Here is a 23,175-nt window from a genome sequence, read left to right as displayed (position 1 = left end):
AATATATGTGTGTGTATATATAGTAATATATGTGTGTGTGTATATAGTAATATATGTGTGTGTATATAGTAATATATGTGTGTGTATATATATAGTAATATATGTGTGTGTGTATATATAGTAATATATGTGTGTGTGTATATAGTAATATATGTGTGTGTATATAGTAATATATGTGTGTGTATATAGTAATATATGTGTGTGTGTGTATATAGTAATATATGTGTGTGTGTATATATAGTAATATATGTGTGTGTATATAGTAATATATGTGTGTGTATATAGTAATATATGTGTATATATAGTAATATATGTGTGTGTATATATAGTAATATATGTGTGTGTATATATAGTAATATATGTGTGTGTATATATAGTAATATATGTGTGTGTGTATATAGTAATATATGTGTGTGTATATAGTAATATATGTGTGTGTATATATATAGTAATATATGTGTGTGTGTATATAGTAATATATGTGTGTGTATATAGTAATATATGTGTGTATATATAGTAATATATGTGTGTGTATATATAGTAATATATGTGTGTGTATATATAGTAATATATGTGTGTGTATATAGTAATATATGTGTGTGTATATAGTAATATATGTGTATATATAGTAATATATGTGTGTGTATATATAGTAATATATGTGTGTATATATATAGTAATATATGTGTGTATATATATAGTAATATATGTGTGTGTGTATATAGTAATATATATGTGTATATATAGTAATATATATGTGTATATATAGTAATATATGTGTGTATATATAGTAATATATGTGTGTATATATAGTAATATATATGTGTGTATATATAGTAATATATGTGTGTATATATAGTAATATATGTGTGTATATATAGTAATATATGTTTGTATATATAGTAATATATGTGTGTATATATAGTAATATATGTGTGTATATATAGTAATATGTGTGTGTATATATAGTAATATATGTGTGTATATATAGTAATATATGTGTGTATATATAGTAATATATGTGTGTATATATAGTAATATATGTGTGTATATATAGTAATATATGTGTGTATATATAGTAATATATGTGTGTATATATAGTAATATATGTGTGTGTGTATATAGTAATATATGTGTGTGTGTATATATAGTAATATGTGTGTGTATATATAGTAATATGTGTGTGTATATATAGTAATATGTGTGTGTATATATAGTAATATGTGTGTGTATATATAGTAATATATGTGTGTGTATATAGTAATATATGTGTGTATATATAGTAATATATGTGTGTATATATAGTAATATATGTGTGTGTATATATAGTAATATATGTGTGTATATATAGTAATATATGTGTGTGTATATATAGTAATATATGTGTGTATATATAGTAATATATGTGTGTATATATAGTAATATATGTGTGTGTATATATAGTAATATATGTGTGTGTATATATAGTAATATATGTGTGTATATATAGTAATATATGTGTGTGTTGGTATCATTCTTCAGGTGCTGGTGCTGTTAGACGTCACTCCAGACCAGTCCATGCTGGATGAGGGTGTGGCTCGTGAGGTCATCAACCGCATCCAGAAACTACGCAAAAAGGTCAAACACGCTGTGATACTTTTTAAACGTGTTCAACATGAGTACTTCTGACACATGGGGACTTGGAACCTCCCAGGCTTCTCTCCCTCCCTGGCACCTCCCTGGTATTCCCAGGTGTCTCTCCCTCCCTGGTATTCCCAGGTGTCTCTCCCTCCCTGGTATTCCCAGGTGTCTCTCCCTCCCTGGTATTCCCAGGTGTCTCTCCCTCCCTGGTATTCCCAGGTGTCTCTCCCTCCCTGGTATTCCCAGGCTTCTCTCCCACCCTGGCACCTCCCTGGTATTCCCAGGTGTCTCTCCCTCCCAGGTGTCTCTCCCTCCCTGGCACCTCCCTGGTATTCCCAGGTGTCTCTCCCTCCCAGGTGTCTCTCCCTCCCTGGCACCTCCCTGGTATTCCCAGGTGTCTCCTCCCTCCCTGGTATTCCCAGGTGTCTCTCCCTCCCTGGTATTCCCAGGTGTCTCTCCCTCCCTGGCACCTCCCTGGTATTCCCAGGCGTCTCTCCCACCCTGGCACCTTCCCGGTATTCCCAGGCTTCTCTCCCACCCTGGCACCTCCCTGGTATTCCCAGGTGTCTCTCCCTCCCTGGTATTCCCAGGTGTCTCTCCCTCCCTGGTATTCCCAGGTGTCTCTCCCTCCCTGGTATTCCCAGGTGTCTCTCCCTCCCTGGTATTCCCAGGTGTCTCTCCCTCCCTGGTATTCCCAGGTGTCTCTCCCTCCCTGGTATTCCCAGGTGTCTCTCCCTCCCTGGTATTCCCAGGCGTCTCTCCCTCCCTGGTATTCCCAGGCTTCTCTCCCACCCTGGCTCCTCCCTGGTATTCCCAGGTGTCTCTCCCTCCCAGGTGTCTCTCCCTCCCTGGCACCTCCCTGGTATTCCCAGGTGTCTCTCCCTCCCAGGTGTCTCTCCCTCCCTGGCACCTCCCTGGTATTCCCAGGTGTCTCTCCCTCCCTGGTATTCCCAGGTGTCTCTCCCTCCCTGGTATTCCCAGGTGTCTCTCCCTCCCTGGTATTCCCAGGTGTCTCTCCCTCCCTGGTATTCCCAGGTGTCTCTCCCTCCCTGGTATTCCCAGGTGTCTCTCCCTCCCTGGTATTCCCAGGTGTCTCTCCCTCCCTGGTATTCCCAGGTGTCTCTCCCTCCCTGGTATTCCCAGGTGTCTCTCCCTCCCTGGCACCTCCCTGGTATTCCCAGGTGTCTCTCCCTCCCAGGTGTCTCTCCCTCCCTGGCACCTCCCTGGTATTCCCAGGTGTCTCTCCCTCCCTGGTATTCCCAGGTGTCTCTCCCTCCCTGGCACCTCCCTGGTATTCCCAGGCATCTCTCCCACCCTGGCACCTTCCCGGTATTCCCAGGCTTCTCTCCCACCCTGGCACCTCCCTGGTATTCCCAGGTGTCTCTCCCTCCTGGTATTCCCAGGTGTCTCTCCCTCCCTGGTATTCCCAGGTGTCTCTCCCTCCCTGGTATTCCCAGGTGTCTCTCCCTCCCTGGTATTCCCAGGCTTCTCTCCCTCCCTGGTATTCCCAGGTGTCTCTCCCTCCATGGCATTCCCAGGCGTCTCTCCCTCCCTGGTATTCCCAGGTGTCTCTCCCTCCCTGGTATTCCCAGGTGTCTCTCCCTCCCTGGTATTCCCAGGTGTCTCTCCCTCCCTGGTATTCCCAGGCGTCTCTCCCTCCCTGGTATTCCCAGGCGTCTCTCTCCCACCCTTGCACCTCCCTGGTATTCCCAGGTGTCTCTCCCTCCCAGGTGTCTCTCCCTCCCTGGCACCTCCCTGGTATTCCCAGGTGTCTCTCCCTCCCTGGCACCTCCCTGGTATTCCCAGGTGTCTCTCCCTCCCTGGTATTCCCAGGTGTCTCTGGCACCTCCCTGGTATTCCCAGGTGTCTCTCCCTCCCTGGTATTCCCAGGTGTCTCTCCCTCCCTGGTATTCCCAGGTGTCTCAGGTGTCTCTCCCTCCCTGGTATTCCCAGGCGTCTCTCCCTCCCTGGTATTCCCAGGCGTCTCTCCCTCCCTGGTATTCCCAGGCGTCTCTCCCACCCTGGCACCTCCCTGGTATTCCCAGGTGTCTCTCCCTCCCTGGTATTCCCAGGTGTCTCTCCCTCCCTGGTATTCCCAGGCTTCTCTCCCACCCTGGCACCTCCCTGGTATTCCCAGGTGTCTCTCCCTCCCTGGTATTCCCAGGTGTCTCTCCCTCCCTGGTATTCCCAGGCGTCTCTCCCTCCCTGGTATTCCCAGGTGTCTCTCCCTCCCTGGTATTCCCAGGTGTCTCTCCCTCCCAGGTGTCTCTCCCTCCCTGGTATTCCCAGGTGTCTCTCCCTCCCTGGTATTCCCAGGTGTCTCTCCCTCCCTGGCACCTCCCTGGTATTCCCAGGCATCTCTCCCACCCTGGTATTCCCACCTCCCTCCCGGTATTCCCAGGCTTCTCTCCCTCCCTGGCACCTCCCTGGTATTCCCAGGTGTCTCTCCCTCCCTGGTATTCCCAGGTGTCTCCTCCCTCCCTGGTATTCCCAGGTGTCTCTCCCTCCCTGGTATTCCCAGGTGTCTCTCCCTGTCTCTCCTCCCCTCCTGGTATTCCCAGGCTTCTCTCCCTCCCTGGTATTCCCAGGCGTCTCTCCCTCCCTGGCATTCCCAGGCGTCTCTCCCTCCCTGGCATTCCCAGGCGTCTCTCCCTCCCTGGCATTCCCAGGCGTCTCTCCCTCCCTGGCATTCCCAGGCGTCTCTCCCTCCCTGGCATTCCCAGGTGTCTCTCCCTCCCTGGTATTCCCAGGCGTCTCTCCCTCCCTGGTATTCCCAGGCGTCTCTCCCTCCCTGGTATTCCCAGGCGTCTCTCCCACCCTGGCACCTCCCTGGTATTCCCAGGTGTCTCTCCCTCCCAGGTGTCTCTCCCTCCCTGGCACCTCCCTGGTATTCCCAGGTGTCTCTCCCTCCCAGGTGTCTCTCCCTCCCTGGCACCTCCCTGGTATTCCCAGGTGTCTCTCCCTCCCTGGTATTCCCAGGTGTCTCTCCCTCCCTGGTATTCCCAGGTGTCTCTCCCTCCCTGGTATTCCCAGGTGTCTCTCCCTCCCTGGTATTCCCAGGTGTCTCTCCCTCCCTGGTATTCCCAGGCGTCTCTCCCTCCCTGGCATTCCCAGGCGTCTCTCCCTCCCTGGTATTCCCAGGTGTCTCTCCCTCCCTGGTATTCCCAGGCTTCTCTCTTTCTCCATTTATCTCCCTCTCCCTTTCCCCCTCTCTCTCTTTCTCTCTCTCTCTCATGTTGAAATATTTCCACTCCTGAATTCTAGCAGCGTTGAGAACCAGCTTCTCCCGTGCCATAATATTCAGGCTTTAATGTAAGCTACATCCCCGACTACAGAGGTCTGTTTCAGAAACACTGACTTTGAAGTGGGGTAGAGAGAAGGAAAGTAAAGCGGGATTATCTTAGACTTGTTTTCTTAATAAACAAACATTTTTCCGTCGGTCCCTGGATTCGACTGGGCTGAACTGTGTGTGTGTGTGTTGCCTTGGCTCTCAGCCAGGTTAAATTCTACTGTTATTTAAAACTGAAAACTTTAGGAATTTTCCACCCCAGGGAATTAATTGAGTAGCAGTAACTAAGGGTCTCAGTGGGTTAAGAGGACGGGGGGAGGGCCGAGGGAGGACCGGGAGGGAAGGAGAGGTCACAGTCTCAGGGTTCTGATTTGGCACACACACACACACACACACACACTGTAACACAAATCATTTTTCTCCTTATCGACGTTGCTACTCTAGTTTCCGCGGTTCACTGCCTGAAAATACCCAAAAGGCTATAAAGTCCTTCCTCTCTGATGTCAGTTACTGAAGCTCCATATGTATTTTCTACCCTTGAAGCCAGCCTGTAATTGGGCCCCTGTAGATTAAGGAGAGATCAATGTGCTCTCTTCCATGTTTAAAGTCCCCTGCGTGGTTCTGGTATCGGTTCCCGACTGACATATTCGCTTATACATCGATTTGTGGACGCCGTAGATCAAAACGGCTTTCGTTGAGCCGGTAGCCTTGGTTCTCATGGACTCATGAGTGTGTCTCTGACACCAATCTCGGAGCTTGGGATGGCCTTCCTGCTGCACCTTGCTGTTGGCTGGGCTTGCCCGCCTGCAACTTATCCAGAAAGCTACAGCTGAATTGAAATGGAATTAGCTCCGACCTATATGAGCCGGCAGGAGATTACCTGGACAGTGTGATCAGGGTCCTAGGCCCTGTTTGATCTAATTCTCTGTGTGTGTGTGTTTACCTGTCTACAGGGTCACCTGGTGCCGTCTGATGAGATCACAGTGTACTACAGCTGTGAGCCGGCAGGTGATTACCTGGACCATGTGATCCAGGCCCACACAGACTTCATCCTTGCAACCACCAAGGCACCACTTAAGACCTACCCCGTCCCCAAGGACTCCAGCGTCATCGTGCAGGAGAAAACACAGGTCTGTTGACCTTAAACACCACATTATTAGGCAGAACGTAAAGTGCTTTCAATCCCTCTGTGTGCGTCGGGTTAAAGCAAACAAACAAATATATATATTCATGTTCATACCTAGGATAGGATAAAGTAATCCTTCTCACCCCCCTTAAAAGATTTAGATGCACTATTGTAAAGTGGCTGTTCCACTGGATGTCATAAGGTGAAAGCACCAATTTGTAAGTCGCTCTGGATAAGAGCGTCTGCTAAATGACTTAAATGTAATGTAATGTAAATGTAATTAAAAACTCTTGTTCCTAAATATGAATGGTTTTCATGTTTCTCCCTCTGTGGTGGTGTCTGTGGTGGTGTCTGTGGTGGTGTCTGTGGTGGTGTCTGTGGCGGTGTATGTGGCGGTGTGGCGGTGTATGTGGCGGTGTATGTGGTGGTGTATGTGGTTGTTGGTGGTGTCTGTGGTGGTGTCTGTGGTGGTGTATGTGGTTGTTGGTGGTGTCTGTGGTGGTACTATAGTTGAAGGGTTCGGATCTGGACCTGACCATAGTGAAGGGAGCAGCCGCCCCTCGAGCTCCTCTGACTGGACCAGCCTGTGCCTACATCAACCTCCAACTCAAACTCAACAACAAGGAACAAGGTATATTTAGACTTATCATTAGATTGACCAAGCTTTACATTACTATTGGTGCACCCCAGGGCTCAATTGGATTGGACCTCAATTCTGGCTTTGTTTATCTAAATTGTCAGTATCGGTGTGTAATGGAACACAGTATAGCAAGGGGTCAATTACATTTCATTAAATTTGGGGTGTAACTTGAAATTCCGATTCAAGAGTGGACGAATTCTCACCCTAAAAGCACCAACCGAGGTTAAAAAATAAAAAGTATAATTTCGAAAAACCCTTTTTTTATAATCCTTCAGAAATTGGTGGACTTTGTCAAACTAGTTACCACAGCAACAACAACAAAACATGGAGGCTTGAAAAATAATCTGTTGTATACCAAGTGGTGGCTTAAAAGGTGAACTCAATAGAAATGTGATTAAAAAGCACTGAATTTGTCAACAGAGGTACATTCAGACAATATTCAAACCACTTGACATTTTCCACATTTTTGTTACAGCCTTATTCTTAAAATCTAAATTAAATCCAAATGAAAACATCACAATCTACTACACACAATACCCCATAATGACAAAGCATAAACAGGTTTTTAGAATTTTTTGTAAACTTATAGAACTTATTTACATAAATATTCAGACCCCTTTTTGCTATGAGACTCTAAATTGAGCTCAGGTGCATCCTGTTTCCATTGATCATCTTTGAGATGCTTCTACAACTTGATTGGAGTCCACCTGTGGTAAATTCAATTGATTGGACATGATTTGGAAAGGCACACACACCTGTCTATATAAGGTCCCACAGTTGACAGCGCATGTCAGAGCAGAAACCAAGCCATGAGGTCGAAGGAATTGTCCGTAGATCTGGGGAAGGGTACCAAATATAACAGCCCTGTTCATGCTTTTACGGTTTAAACAAATAAATTATATTTTTGTTCCGTCTCTGTCAGAGGGTGTGGTTCTCCTGGAGAACCCTAAAGGAGATATCTGTCTGGACATGGCCAAGCTGAGACAGGTCTGCTCCAGTCTCTTTGGTCTCAACAACACCAAGCTCTGTGTTTTCAACGGCAAGACTGGTAAGATGGCACGCTCACACTTTAAATCCCAAATCAACCCCTATGTCAATAGAGCCCCACAGTAGAGGTGTCATAATTACCCATAAAACCTTGTGGTCAAACAGGGAAATGGTTCCAACTGTTTTTCCACCATTCAATTTTCCCATGGGTGATTTTAGAAACTAGGGCTGTGTTTTCATATAGGTTTACCCTATTTTGATAACTGTGGACAAGGTGACTTTTATCAATATATCTGGCTCTATTTACTCTCCGATTCAAAAATGCTAATTGGCATCAAAGTAGACATCATACAAAACTGCAAATCCAATACAACATATTACTGAGCACCACTCTCCATATTTTCAAGCATAGAGGTGGCTGCATCATGTTATGGGTATGCTTGTAATCGTTAAGGACTGGGGAGTTTTTCAGGATCAAAATTCTAGAAAATCTAGTTTAGTCTGCTTTCCACCAGATACCGGGAGATTAATTCACCTTTCAGCAGGACAATAACCTAAAAGGCCTAATTCTACACTGGAGTTGTTTACCAAGAAGACATTGAATGTTCCTGAGTGGCAGAGTTACAGTTTTGACGCAAATCTGCGGCGGCAAGACCTGAAAATGGTTGTCTAGCTATGATCTACAACCAATTTGACAGAGCTTGAAGAATTTTGTACAATCCAAGAGTGGAAAGCTCTTGAGATTCACAGCTTGAATCGCTGCCAAAGGCTTTTCTAATATGTATTGACCTGGGGATGATTACTTATCAAATCAAGATATAATTAGTGTTTTTATTTTTCATTATTATTATTTTTTTATACAAATGTTAGAATCTTTCTTCCACGTTGACAGAGTATTTTGTGTCGATCGTTGACAAAATTTTTAATTTAAATCCAGTTTAATCCCACTTTGTAACACAACAATAAAAGTGAAGGGTTTGTGAATACTCCGTTGCTCAGTAACCGTGGTCTGTCTGTCAGTAACTCCCACGAAACATCAGAATTATTGTCATCATGAAATATTTACCAACCCAATTCACCTCCCGGCCTTAGAGTTTGGCGGTATTCCCTGGCTATGACTAGAGACTGGCGGGTGATTTTAGAATCACTCTCGTGATGAGGTAGCCCAGCTTGAGACTTGTATAGTGCACATTTGCAAGAAATTAGCTTTAAAACTGCTACATTACTCTCAGCCCCATGATAAAATGTGTAGGGTGATAGCTCGCTGGACTGGAGTAGCCTAGCCTACATGCTGGGTGGTTCTGTCTCTAGTTTAGCCTACATATTGGGTAGTTTTGTCAGTAGCTTAGCCTTAATGTTGGCTTGTAGCTAGCTGGACTGAAATAGCTTAGCCTATATGTTGGGTGGTAGCTAGCTGAAGTAGTGGTTCTGTCTCTAGTTTAGCCTATATGTTGGGTGGTAGCTAGCTGAAGTAGTGGTTCTGTCTCTAGTTTAGCCTATATGTTGGGTGGTAGCTAGCTGAAGTAGTGGTTCTGTCTCTAGTTTAGCCTATATGTTGGGTGGTAGCTAGCTGAAGTAGTGGTTCTGTCTCTAGTTTAGCCTATATGTTGGGTGGTTCTGGGGACTAACCACTAGCTTAGCCTACTTGTTGAGTGGTTCTGGGGACTGACCACTAGCTTAGCCTACTTGTTGAGTGGTTCTGGGGACTGACCACTAGCTTAGCCTACTTGTTGAGTGGTTCTGGGGACTGACCACTAGCTTAGCCTACTTGTTGAGTGGTTCCGGGTACTAACCACTAGCTTAGCCTACTTGTTGAGTGGTTCCGGGGACTAACCACTAGCTTAGCCTACTTGTTGAGTGGTTCCGGGGACTAACCACTAGCTTAGCCTACTTGTTGAGTGGTTCCGGGGACTAACCACTAGCTTAGCCTACTTGTTGAGTGGTTCCGGGGACTAACCACTAGCTTAGCCTACTTGTTGAGTGGTTCCGGAGACTAACCACTAGCTTAGCCTACTTGTTGAGTGGTTCTGGGGACTAACCACTAGCTTAGCCTACTTGTTGAGTGGTTCTGGGGACTAACCACTAGCTTAGCCTACTTGTTGAGTGGTTCTGGGGACTAACCACTAGCTTAGCCTACTTGTTGAGTGGTTCCGGGGACTAACTACTAGCCTAGCCTACTTGTTGGGTGGTTCTGGGGACTAACCACTAGCTTAGCCTACTTGTTGAGTGGTTCTGGGGACTGACCACTAGCTTAGCCTACTTGTTGAGTGGTTCCGGGGACTAACTACTAGCTTAGCCTACTTGTTGGGTGGTTCTGGGGACTAACCACTAGCTTAGCCTACTTGTTGAGTGGTTCCGGGGACTGACCACTAGCTTAGCCTACTTGTTGAGTGGTTCCGGGGACTGACCACTAGCTTAGCCTACTTGTTGAGTGGTTCCGGGGACTGACCACTAGCTTAGCCTACTTGTTGAGTGGTTCCGGGGACTAACCACTAGCTTAGCCTACTTGTTGGGTGGTTCTTGGGACTAACCACTAGCTTAGCCTACTTGTTGAGTGGTTCTGGGGACTAACCACTAGCTTAGCCTACTTGTTGAGTGGTTCTGGGGACTAACCACTAGCTTAGCCTACTTGTTGAGTGGTTCTGGGGACTAACCACTAGCTTAGCCTACTTGTTGGGTGGTTCTGGGGACTAACCACTAGCTTAGCTTACTTGTTGGGTGGTTCTGGGGACTAACCACTAGCTTAGCTTACTTGTTGGGTGGTTCTGGGGACTAACCACTAGCTTAGCCTACTTGTTGAGTGGTTCTGGGGACTAACCACTAGCTCAGCCTACTTGTTGAGTGGTTCCGGGGACTGACCACTAGCTTAGCCTACTTGTTGAGTGGTTCCGGGGACTAACCACTAGCTTAGCCTACTTGTTGGGTGGTTCTGGGGACTAACCACTAGCCTAGCCTACTTGTTGAGTGGTTCTGGGGACTAACCACTAGCTTAGCCTACTTGTTGAGTGGTTCTGGGGACTAACCACTAGCTTAGCCTACTTGTTGGGTGGTTCTGGGGACTAACCACTAGCTTAGCCTACTTGTTGGGTGGTTCTGGGGACTAACCACTAGCTTAGCCTACTTGTTGAGTGGTTCTGGGGACTAACCACTAGCTTAGCCTACTTGTTGAGTGGTTCTGGGGACTAACCACTAGCTTAGCCTACTTGTTGAGTGGTTCTGGGGACTAACCACTAGCTTAGCCTACTTGTTGAGTGGTTCCGGGGACTAACCACTTGCTTAGCCTACTTGTTGAGTGGTTCCGGGGACTAACCACTAGCTTAGCCTACTTGTTGAGTGGTTCCGGGGACTAACCACTAGCTTAGCCTACTTGTTGAGTGGTTCCGGGGACTAACCACTAGCTTAGCCTACTTGTTGAGTGGTTCCGGGGACTAACCACTAGCTTAGCCTACTTGTTGAGTGGGTCTGGGGACTGACCATTAGCTTAGCCTACTTGTTGGGTGGTTGTCAGAGATGACAGGCGTCATCCCGGGACTGAGACTAGTTCTATTCATAATATGTGAGTCTCCTGGGACCCCTGAACCAATATAGTACTGTACCATTCCCTCCCTGGTTCCCCCTACAAGGCTGCTGTTTCTCACACACACACACACACACACACAGGAATACAACAACAAAAACATTGGAGGAGTCATGAAATGATTGATTTTATTGGACAGGTTAGTGATGAGCAGATGGCGTTTTAAGAGCGGTTCTCACACAACTCAACATTTTTATTTATTTTACTCGTGTGAATTATTATAAGAGATTAAGGTGTGTTATATGTTTCAGACCTGTCCAGTAACTGAGAGCTGTATGTTTCAGACCTGTCCAGTAACTGAGAGCTGTATGTTTCAGACCTGTCCAGTAACTGAGAGCTGTATGTTTCAGACCTGTCCAGTAACTGAGAGCTGTATGTTTCAGACCTGTATGTTTCAGACCTGTCCTGTATGTTTCAGACCTGTCCTGTATGTTTCAGACCTGTCCAGTAACTGAGAGCTGTATGTTTCAGACCTGTCCAGTAACTGAGAGCTGTATGTTTCAGACCTGTCCAGTAACTGAGAGCTGTATGTTTCAGACCTGTATGTTTCAGACCTGTCCTGTATGTTTCAGACCTGTCCAGTAACTGAGAGCTGTATGTTTCAGACCTGTCCAGTAACTGAGAGCTGTATGTTTCAGACCTGTCCTGTATGTTTCAGACCTGTCCTGTATGTTTCAGACCTGTCCTGTATGTTCTTGTTATTCCAGAGTTGACTGGTAAGTGTGATCTGCTGTCTCTGAATGGGAAAACCCTGTCGGTGACATCAGGCTCCAATCCCGGTGACTCCTCTCCCAACTCGGACTCTCTGGTGTGTCCCTACGTCAACCTCCAACTGGCCAACTGTCAGCCTGCTGGTACGTTTAACTGATCAGTTCCTCTTTCTCTCGCTCCGCTACACATCCTTCTTCCCATTTCACTCCACTTTTATTGAAAGGTTATTTTTCAGTTTGTTATACCAATGCATCTTCCAACTGGCTTACACCAAACCCCTGCCAGCGAGTGACTTGGGGCCCAATGAAAACTAGAATTTCATACCATCAACTAGCCGGTTGCCAGCTCATTTCCTGACAGATTTTTTCCCCCCTCTCCTCGTCAGACCCGGGATTCGAACTGGGAACCCTCCAGTTACTGGTTTGGGTCGTGTCTCTAACTGCTACTGATTTGTACTGATGCTATGTATGTCCTGTGTCTCTGTAGAGTGTCAGAGTGGAGATGTGGGGACCCTGCTGCTGGTCAATCCTGTCGGACACAACTACCTGACCCACAATGCTTTGCTGTCTGAGACGGCTAAGTTGTTCGGCCTCCGCAGCCGTAGGCTGAAGCTCTACCTGGACGATGCGCTCACCCAAGGTAAGACCGACACCACCGGGCCGAAGTCCTATTTTGGTTCTGTCTCAGTGTTGTCTTCAATGCATCTAGGATGGCTACTGGCCAGGCCTAGCAGTGCTCAAAGAATGGGCTGGGAAACGCTCTCTTGACTTGGCCAGAGCAGCATCTTGGAAACTCCACTTGAACGGCACTTGTGTCCTGCTTCAGCTGTGTTCTTTCCGCTACTTTCCCCATCAATCCTACTGTGTCTACGTTCAGGCTAGAGGGCATTTACTGCTCTACTACATGCTTCGCTGTAGCCTGTACCTCCACCTCCTCCTCCACACATTTAGCTGTAGCCTGTAGCCTGCACCTCCTCCTCCACACGTTTAGCTGTAGCCTGTACCTCCACCTCCTCCTCCACTCGTTTAGCTGTAGCCTGTACCTCCACCTCCTCCTCCACACGTTTAGCTGTAGCCTGTAGCCTGTACCTCCACCTCCTCCACACGTTTAGCTGTAGCCTGTACCTCCACCTCCTCCTCCACACGTTTAGCTGTAGCCTGTACCTCCACCTCCTCCTCCACACGTTTAGCTGTAGCCTGTACCTCCACCTCCTCCACACGTTTAGCTGTAGCCTGTACCTCCACCTCCTCCACTCGTTTAGCTGTAGCCTGTACCTCCACCTCCTCCTCCACACGTTTAGCTGTAGCCTGTAGCCTGTACCTCCACCTCCTCCACACGTTTAGCTGTAGCCTGTACCTCCACCTCCTCCTCCACACGTTTAGCTGTAGCCTGTACCTCCACCTCCTCCTCCACACGTTTAGCTGTAGCCTGTACCTCCACCTCCTCCACACGTTTAGCTGTAGCCTGTACCTCCACCTCCTCACGTTTAGCTGTAGCCTGTACCTCCACCTCCTCACGTTTAGCTGTAGCCTGTACCTCCACCTCCTCCTCCTCACGTTTAGCTGTAGCCTGTACCTCCACCTCCTCCTCCACACGTTTAGCTGTAGCCTGTACCTCCACCTCCTCCTCCACACGTTTAGCTGTAGCCTGTACCTCCACCTCCTCCTCCACACGTTTAGCTGTAGCCTGTACCTCCACCTCCTCCTCCACACGTTTAGCTGTAGCCTGTACCTCCACCTCCTCCACACGTTTAGCTGTAGCCTGTACCTCCACCTCCTCCTCCACACGTTTAGCTGTAGCCTGTACCTCCACCTCCTCCTCCACACGTTTAGCTGTAGCCTGCACCTCCACCTCCCCCTCCACACGTTTAGCTGTAGCCTGTAGCCTGCACCTCCTCACGTTTAGCTGTAGCCTGTACCTCCACCTCCTCACGTTTAGCTGTAGCCTGTACCTCCACCTCCTCACGTTTAGCTGTAGCCTGTACCTCCACCTCCTCACGTTTAGCTGTAGCCTGTACCTCCACCTCCTCCTCCACACGTTTAGCTGTAGCCTGTACCTCCACCTCCTCCACACATATAGCTGTAGCCTGTACCTCCACCTCCTCCACACATATAGCTGTAGCCTGCACCTCCACCTCCTCCACACGTTTAGCTGTAGCCTGTACCTCCACCTCCTCCTCACGTTTAGCTGTAGCCTGTACATGCACCTCCTCCTCCACTCGTTTAGCTGTAGCCTGTACCTCCACCTCCTCACGTTTAGCTGTAGCCTGTACCTCCTCCTCCTCACGTTTAGCTGTAGCCTGTACCTCCACCTCCTCCTCCACACATTTAGCTGTAGCCTGTACCTCCACCTCCTCACGTTTAGCTGTAGCCTGTACCTCCACCTCCTCACGTTTAGCTGTAGCCTGTACCTCCACCTCCTCCTCCACTCGTTTAGCTGTAGCCTGTACCTCCACCTCCTCACGTTTAGCTGTAGCCTGTACCTCCACCTCCTCACGTTTAGCTGTAGCCTGTACCTCCACCTCCTCCACACGTTTAGCTGTAGCCTGTACCTCCACCTCCTCCACACGTTTAGCTGTAGCCTGTACCTCCACCTCCTCCTCCACTCGTTTAGCTGTAGCCTGTACCACCTCCTCCTCCACTCGTTTAGCTGTAGCCTGTACCTCCACCTCCTCCACACGTTTAGCTGTAGCCTGTAGCCTGCACCTCCTCCTCCACACGTTTAGCTGTAGCCTGTACCTCCACCTCCTCCTCCACACATTTAGCTGTAGCCTGTACCTCCACCTCCTCCTCCACACGTTTAGCTGTAGCCTGTACCTCCACCTCCTCCTCCACACGTTTAGCTGTAGCCTGTACCTCCACCTCCTCCTCCACACGTTTAGCTGTAGCCTGTACCTCCACCTCCTCCACACGTTTAGCTGTAGCCTGTACCTCCACCTCCCCCTCCACTCGTTTAGCTGTAGCCTGTACCTCCACCTCCTCCACATGTTTAGCTGTAGCCTGTACCTCCACCTCCTCCTCCTCCTCCACATGTTTAGCTGTAGCCTGTACCTCCACCTCCTCCTCCACATGTTTAGCTGTAGCCTGTACCTCCACCTCCTCCTCCACTCGTTTAGCTGTAGCCTGTACCTCCTCCACACGTTTAGCTGTAGCCTGTACCTCCACCTCCTCCTCCACACGTTTAGCTGTAGCCTGTACCTCCTCCACACGTTTAGCTGTAGCCTGCACCTCCTCCTCCACACGTTTAGCTGTAGCCTGTAGCCTGCACCTCCTCCTCCACACGTTTAGCTGTAGCCTGTAGCCTGCACCTCCTCCTCCACACGTTTAGCTGTAGCCTGTACCTCCACCTCCTCCTCCACTCGTTTAGCTGTAGCCTGTACCTCCACCTCCTCCACACGTTTAGCTGTAGCCTGTACCTCCTCCTCCACACGTTTAGCTGTAGCCTGTACCTCCACCTCCTCCTCCACACGTTTAGCTGTAGCCTGTACCTCCACCTCCTCCTCCTCACGTTTAGCTGTAGCCTGTACCTCCACCTCCTCCTCCACACGTTTAGCTGTAGCCTGTACCTCCTCCTCCACACGTTTAGCTGTAGCCTGTACCTCCTCCTCCTCCACACGTTTAGCTGTAGCCTGTACCTCCTCCTCCACACGTTTAGCTGTAGCCTGTACCTCCTCCTCCTCCACACGTTTAGCTGTAGCCTGCACCACCTCCTCCTCCACACGTTTAGCTGTAGCCTGTACCTCCTCCACACGTTTAGCTGTAGCCTGTACCTCCACCTCCTCCTCCTCACGTTTAGCTGTAGCCTGTACCTCCACCTCCTCCTCCACACGTTTAGCTGTAGCCTGTACCTCCTCCATACGTTTAGCTGTAGCCTGCTAGCCTGTACCTCCTCCACACGTTTAGCTGTAGCCTGCTAGCCTGTACCTCCTCCACACGTTTAGCTGTAGCCTGTACCTCCACCTCCTCCACACGTTTAGCTGTAGCCTGTACCTCCTCCACACGTTTAGCTGTAGCCTGCTAGCCTCCGCTCTGTAGTTTGCTAACCCTGTGCCAATGATCCTTGACTTTTAAACTGGTTTAATGTTAACCTTGAACCAGCAGCAAAGAAGCAAGTCCTAGGCTGAGGAAACCTCCCTGTCCAATTACTGTGTCTGACAGACTGTCTGACTGCCCTAGCAGACGGCTGGTTTGACATAAAGCTCATAGGTCTTCCTACCTAATTAGGTGGGACTTGAGAAGCATCACTCCCGACTATAAATCTTCGTCATACTTGTTCTCATTCTTCTGCACGCTACTCCTCTTACACGTTCATTGCTAGAAACGTCGTTCAAACTTTAAAACGTGTGGAATGATCTGGAATATTGTGATTACATTTTACTTTTTGATTTAAAAAAAAAAATATATATATATACTTTTTAAACTATAAAATGTTGCCATATTTTTTTCATTAATTTTAATTTTTTTCTTCAATATTCTAGAACTCCCCATTGTGACATCATGAATTCCAACACTGTTAAATAATGTAACTTTTGACAAATCATCAACTTTGACCACTTTCCCAACAAAGAAACGTACAGCTTGTGAAATCAAATGCCATTTGACCGTTTTCCCAACTAGTTAGACAAAGATGGGAGGGTATGACATCTTGGTCTTCTTATCTGCAGTTCAAATCTGAAATAGAACATAAATATCTACTGCCAATATCGAGGAAAAAGCTGTTTCAGTAGCCATATCAACTCATTTAGTTAACTTCCCACTGTTGAATTAACAACCATGGGAACTTTCAAATTATAACAATGGGGGAGCACATTTTAAGCATGAGACAAAATGGCTGTTTCTCAATATGCAGGCCACCTTGCTCCACACTCTCGCGCTCCGAGTGCGTTCTCTTGAGAAGCACTGGCACTCGCCCTGCTGTATTAGCTCCCACTGCACCTCCCACTCCACTGACCCTTCTTCCAGACAGGACAATGGCAACAATAGAGACCCAACAAGATCGACACGAAGCAAAACGTTTTACCTCCTAATTATCAGCTAGATATACTGGATATGAATTGTAGTACTCTATCTAGGTAGCCAAATAAACAAAGATGACCTAAAAACGAATGTTATGTAAGGTAGATGTCAATACGTTGTGGGTAGCTAGCTGTAGTCAGGCAACATATGTGATATAAATGGGAAACATTAAATTCCAAAGTCGGAGTGTATTTTTTACCTAGAAACGCGAGACAGCACTCCCTAGAAACTCGAGACGGCACTCCCTAGAAACGCGAGACGGCACTCCCTAGAAACGCCAGACGGCACTCCCTAGAAACGCGAGACGGCACTCCCTAGAAACGCGAGACGGCACTGCCTAGGAACGCGAGACGGCACTGCCTAGGAACGCGAGACGGCACTGCCTAGGAACGCGAGACGGCACTCCCTAGAAACGCGAGACGGCACTGCCTAGGAACGCGAGACGGCACTGCCTAGGAACGCGAGACGGCACTGCCTAGGAACGCGAGACGGCACTGCCTAGGAACGCGAGACGGCACTGCCTAGGAACGCGAGACGGCACTCCCTAGAAACGCGAGACGGCACTCCCTAGAAACGAGAGACGGCACTGCCTAGAAAGCGCGAGACGGCACTGCCTAGAAACGCGAGACGGCACTGCCTAGAAACGCGACGGCACGGCACTGCCTAGAAACGCGAGACGGCACTGCCTAGGAACGCGAGACGGCACTGCCTAGGAACGCGAGACGGCACTGCCTAGGAACGCGAGACGGCACTGCCTAGGAACGCGAGACGGCACTGCCTAGGAACGCGAGACGGCACTGCCTAGGAACGCGAGACGGCACTGCCTAGGAACGCGAGACGGCACTGCCTAGGAACGCGAGACGGCACTGCCTAGGAACGCGAGACGGCACTGCCTAGGAACGCGAGACGGCACTGCCTAGGAACGCGAGACGGCACTGCCTAGGAACGCGAGACGGCACTGCCTAGGAACGCGAGACGGCACTGCCTAGGAACGCGAGACGGCAGCCCTACAACATGTGATTTCAAACCCCTCATAATAAAATTATCTAGTTTTACGTAGTGGAGACAGACCTTTGACAGACTCCTCTCATTCTTTCCTTTTCTTAATTTCTTACAGGTTTTTACCTCCTTAAAGATGCCAGCCGATTGTCTTCCTTCATACTTTTCAATCATTTGTATATGTGTTTCAGAAATCCCAGCAGAGTGGTCAATGAAGACGCTGGACAGGAAGACTCTGTACGTTGGAGTTCTGCCCACCACCGCAGAGGCATAGGACCGGGAACAGCCAGACTGTAGAAGAGGGAGGAACAGCCAGACTGTAGAAGAGGGAGGAACAGCCAGACTGTAGAAGAGGGAGGAACAGCCAGGAACAGCCACACTGTAGAAGAGGGGGGAACAGCCACACTGTAGAAGAGGGAGGAACAGCCAGGAACAGCCACACTGTAGAAGAGGGGGGCTATGTCCCAAATGGCTTCCTATTCCATACATAGTGCACTGTTGACCAGGGGCCAATGCCGCTCTGAGCAAAGCTAGTGCACTACTGTTGACCAGGGCCCAATGGCGCTCTGAGCAAAGCTAGTGCACTACTGTTGACCAGGGCCCAATGGCGCTCTGAGCAAAGCTAGTGCACTACTGTTGACCAGGGCCCAATGCCGCTCTGAGCAAAGCTAGTGCACTACTGTTGACCAAGGCCCAATGGCGCTCTGAGCAAAGCTAGTGCACTACTGTTGACCAGGGCCCAATGCCGCTCTGAGCAAAGCTAGTGCACTACTGTTGACCAGGGCCCAATGGCGCTCTGAGCAAAGCTAGTGCACTACTGTTGACCAGGGCCCAATGGCGCTCTGAGCAAAGCTAGTGCACTACTGTTGACCATGGCCCAATGGCGCTCTGAGCAAAGCTAGTGCACTACTGTTGACCAGGGCCCAATGCCGCTCTGAGCAAAGCTAGTGCACTACTGTTGACCAGGGCCCAATGCCGCTCTGAGCAAAGCTAGTGCACTACTGTTGACCAGGGCCCAATGGCGCTCTGAGCAAAGTTAGTGCACTACTGTTGACCAGGGCCCAATGGCGCTCTGAGCAAAGCTAGTGCACTACTGTTGACCAGGGCCCAATGCCGCTCTGAGCAAAGCTAGTGCACTACTGTTGACCAGGGCCCAATGCCGCTCTGAGCAAAGCTAGTGCACTACTGTTGACCAGGGCCCAATGGCGCTCTGAGCAAAGCTAGTGCACTACTGTTGACCAGGGCCCAATGCCGCTCTGAGCAAAGCTAGTGCACTACTGTTGACCAGGGCCCAATTGCGCTCTGAGCAAAGCTAGTGCACTATAGAAGAATAGGGTGCCATTTCAGAAACAGAGCACATCTAGCTCCAAACTTCAATGAAAACCCAACATTTACGTAGTAAAGTGTTTCTGCTGCTCTGTCCGATTCATCCTGTCCGATCTCCGATTCATCCTGTCCGATCTCCAGTGACTATCCTATGGTCTTTAACATGAGTTTATTAGTTAACCTCAACCTACTCTGTACCAAAATAGTGTTGACAAAACCAGCTCTGTTTGCAGACAGTACAGTGGATTATTCTGTGGGTAAGAAATAACATTCAGTAGTGTCTACCTTCTTCCCCCCCCCTTTAAGTGTCTGTCGTAAACAAACGTTTCGGGGAACAAGAATAAAGGAGAAAACTGCTATTTTTGGTGAAATAAAGGAACAATGGAGAAATTACAGATGTTTGTGTTTTTCTTGCAAAGAAACCATAGATCCACAGCAGGCAGCCGGGCGTCTGAATGGCGCCGGCCGGGCGCCTGAATGGCGCTTTGTGACAACTGCTGATGTAAAAAGGGCTTTATAAATACATTTCTGCCATTTTGCTTTTTATAATACAATTCCTCAGCAGTTAAACAGGCAGGTAGCCTATTGGTTAGAGTCTGTTAAACAGGCAGGTAGCCTATTGGTTAGAGTCTGTTAAACAGGCAGGTAGCCTATTGGTTAGAGTCTGTTAAACAGGCACGTAGCCTATTGGTTAGAGTCTGTTAAACAGGCAGGTAGCCTATTGGTTAGAGTCTGTTAAACAGGCAGGTAGCCTATTGGTTAGAGTCTGTTAAACAGGCAGGTAGCCTATTGGTTAGAGTCTGTTAAACAGGCAGGTAGCCTATTGGTTAGAGTCTGTTAAACAGGCAGGTAGCCTATTGGTTAGAGTCAGTAAAACAGGCAGGTAGCCTATTGGTTAGAGTCAGTAAAACAGGCAGGTAGCCTATTGGTTGAGTATAGGCAGGTGGGCTAAAGGAACTACAACACTATCTATGGGCTAAAGGAACTACAACACTATCTGTGGGCTAAAGGAACTACAACACTATCTATGGGCTAAAGGAACTACAACACTATCTGTTGGCTAAAGGAACTACAACACTCTATGGGCTAAAGGAACTACAACACTATCTATGGGCTAAAGGAACTACAACACTATCTATGGGCTAAAGGAACTACAACACTATCTGTTGGCTAAAGGAACTACAACACTCTATGGGCTAAAGGAACTACAACACTATCTATGGGCTAAAGGAACTACAACACTATCTATGGGCTAAAGGAACTACAACACTATGGGCTAAAGGAACTACAACACTAGCTATTGGCTAAAGGAACTACAACACTATCTATGGGCTAAAGGAACTACAACACTATGGGCTAAAGGAACTACAACACTAGCTATGGGCTGAAGGAACTACAACACTATGGGCTAAAGGAACTACAACACTAGCTATGGGCTGAAGGAACTACAACACTATCTGTGGGCTAAAGGAACTACAACACTATCTATGGGCTGAAGGAACTACAACACTATCTGTGGGCTAAAGGAACTACAACACTATCTATGGGCTGAAGGAACTACAACACTATCTATGGGCTGAAGGAACTACAACACTATCTATGGGCTAAAGGAACTACAACACTATGGGCTGAAGGAACTACAACTATCTATGGGCTAAAGGAACTACAACACTATGGGCTAAAGGAATTACAACACTATCTATGGGCTAAAGGAATTACAACACTAGCTATTGGCTAAAGGAACTACAACACTATCTATGGGCTAAAGGAACTACAACACTATCTGTGGGCTAAAGGAACTACAACTATCTATTGGCTAAAGGAACTACAACTATCTATTGGCTAAAGGAACTACAACACTATGGGCTAAAGGAACTACAACACTAGCTATTGGCTAAAGGAACTACAACACTATCTATGGGCTGAAGGAACTACAACACTCTATGGGCTGAAGGAACTACAACACTATCTATGGGCTGAAGGAACTACAACACTATCTATGGGCTAAAGGAACTACAACTATCTATTGGCTAAAGGAACTACAACACTATCTATGGGCTGAAGGAACTACAACACTATCTATGGGCTAAAGGAAGTACAACACTATGGGCTAAAGGAACTACAACACTATCTATGGGCTAAAGGAACTACAACACTATCTGTGGGCTAAAGGAACTACAACACTATCTATGGGCTGAAGGAACTACAACACTATCTATGGGCTGAAGGAACTACAACACTATCTATGGGCTAAAGGAACTACAACACTACGACAAACTGGGAAACTGGCCCTTAACCGCTGAGCAAGGAGAGACGAACTGGGAAACTGGCCCTTAACTGCTGAGCTGAGATGTAGTGGGGACAGTAGTGTACTATATAGGGAGTATATGATGAGATGTAGTGAGGACAGTAGTGCACTATGTAGGGAGTATATGATGAGATGTAGTGGGGACAGTAGTGCACTATGTAGGGAGTATATGATGAGATGTAGTGGGGACAGTAGTGCACTATATAGGGAGTATATGATGAGATGTAGTGAGGACAGTAGTGCACTATATAGGGAGTATATGATGAGATGTAGTGAGGACAGTAGTGCACTATATAGGGAGTATATGATGAGATGTAGTGAGGACAGTAGTGCACTATATAGGGAGTATATGATGAGATGTAGTGAGGACAGTAGTGCACTATATAGGGAGTATATGATGAGATGTAGTGAGGACAGTAGTGCACTATATAGGGAGTATATGATGAGATGTAGTGAGGACAGTAGTGCTCTATATAGCGAGTATATGATGAGATGTACTGATGACACTGTCTGTTTCATCTGCGATGACATACACACACACACACCATGCCTGCCAGAGAGCGAGAGAGATATCACTCTGAAACAGACAGTGTAACATCTGCGGTGACACACACACACACCATGCCTGCCAGAGAGAGAGAGAGATATCACTCTGAAACAGACAGTGTAACATCTGCGGTGACACACACACACACATACACACATACACACACACACACACCATGCCTGCCAGAGAGAAGTCTTCAGGCATCAGAAATAATTGTACCAGAGAAGACCTATAATTTCATTAGATCGTGTTTGAGTTGTTGTTTTGTTTGTTGACACAACCTGTTTCATCATACCATAGATCCTGATCTAGGTCCATAAACGGGTAGGTGTGTGTTGTGCTAAAGGTGGGCCGTTATGAGACGTCTTTGGAAAACTTATACTACTCCCAAGAGACACAGTAGCCGGGTATAATATCCAATGCATTATTGCAAGATGGTGAAACTAAATCAAATGCTTTTGAATTCTATTACTGTGTTTATAGAACTTGCAGCATCATTAGCACTTGTGGTAGACCGCAATGATAGCTGCGTCTCCAAAGGCCAAACTGTGGACATTAATAGCCTATATAGTATGACCAATATGCAGCTGTAATAAACCTTTTAATGTGCTTATGTTCCCTCAAACCCCACACTCTTTTTTTTCTAGTGGCACGGATCTCACGGTCTTCTTCGGTCAATGAAACCACAATGCACGTCCCAAATGGCATCCCATTTTCTATATAGTGCACTACTTTGTTGGACCTAGAGCCTTATGAGTCCTGGTCAAAAGTTATGCACTAAATTGGGAATCGTGTGCCATGGGATACTGCTGCATCCGCCATAATGCGCCCACTTTGTCCCCCCCCCCCCCCCGGCAATATGGTACGCAATGGAAAAAATCTCAGTCACTAAATCAACTTTTTAGGGCCTCTTTTCCTACGTCGACAGGATCTTTAGCTCCGTGGATAAACAGCCAACCCAGGACCGCTTAAAGGTAAGGAGACATCTTGGTCATAAACAACAACAGAGGATGGTGACTTGATATAATGT

General features: G+C 47.6%; 1 protein-coding gene across 1 annotated transcript in view; it reads left to right on the top strand.

Annotated features, from left to right (window-relative positions):
• Positions 1-19,683, top strand: part of LOC115124801 (isoleucine--tRNA ligase, cytoplasmic-like) — a gene marked incomplete at its 5' end in the record, with an annotated part of 63,136 nt that extends 43,453 nt beyond the window's left edge. Inside the window, 7 exons of the mRNA XM_065022022.1 lie at positions 1,522-1,617; positions 5,863-6,039; positions 6,546-6,666; positions 7,598-7,723; positions 11,947-12,093; positions 12,437-12,589; positions 18,156-19,683. Of these exons, the coding sequence (XP_064878094.1) occupies positions 1,522-1,617; positions 5,863-6,039; positions 6,546-6,666; positions 7,598-7,723; positions 11,947-12,093; positions 12,437-12,589; positions 18,156-18,238 (903 nt within the window). The remainder of the gene's footprint in view (positions 1-1,521; positions 1,618-5,862; positions 6,040-6,545; positions 6,667-7,597; positions 7,724-11,946; positions 12,094-12,436; positions 12,590-18,155) is intronic.
• Positions 19,684-23,175: the final 3,492 nt, after the last annotated feature.

Source organism: Oncorhynchus nerka, linkage group LG2, assembly GCF_034236695.1.
Source record: "Oncorhynchus nerka isolate Pitt River linkage group LG2, Oner_Uvic_2.0, whole genome shotgun sequence".
Lineage (NCBI taxonomy): Eukaryota > Metazoa > Chordata > Actinopteri > Salmoniformes > Salmonidae > Oncorhynchus > Oncorhynchus nerka.
Note: the sequence above shows the minus strand (reverse complement) of the source record. Positions and strands in the feature narration are given on the sequence as shown.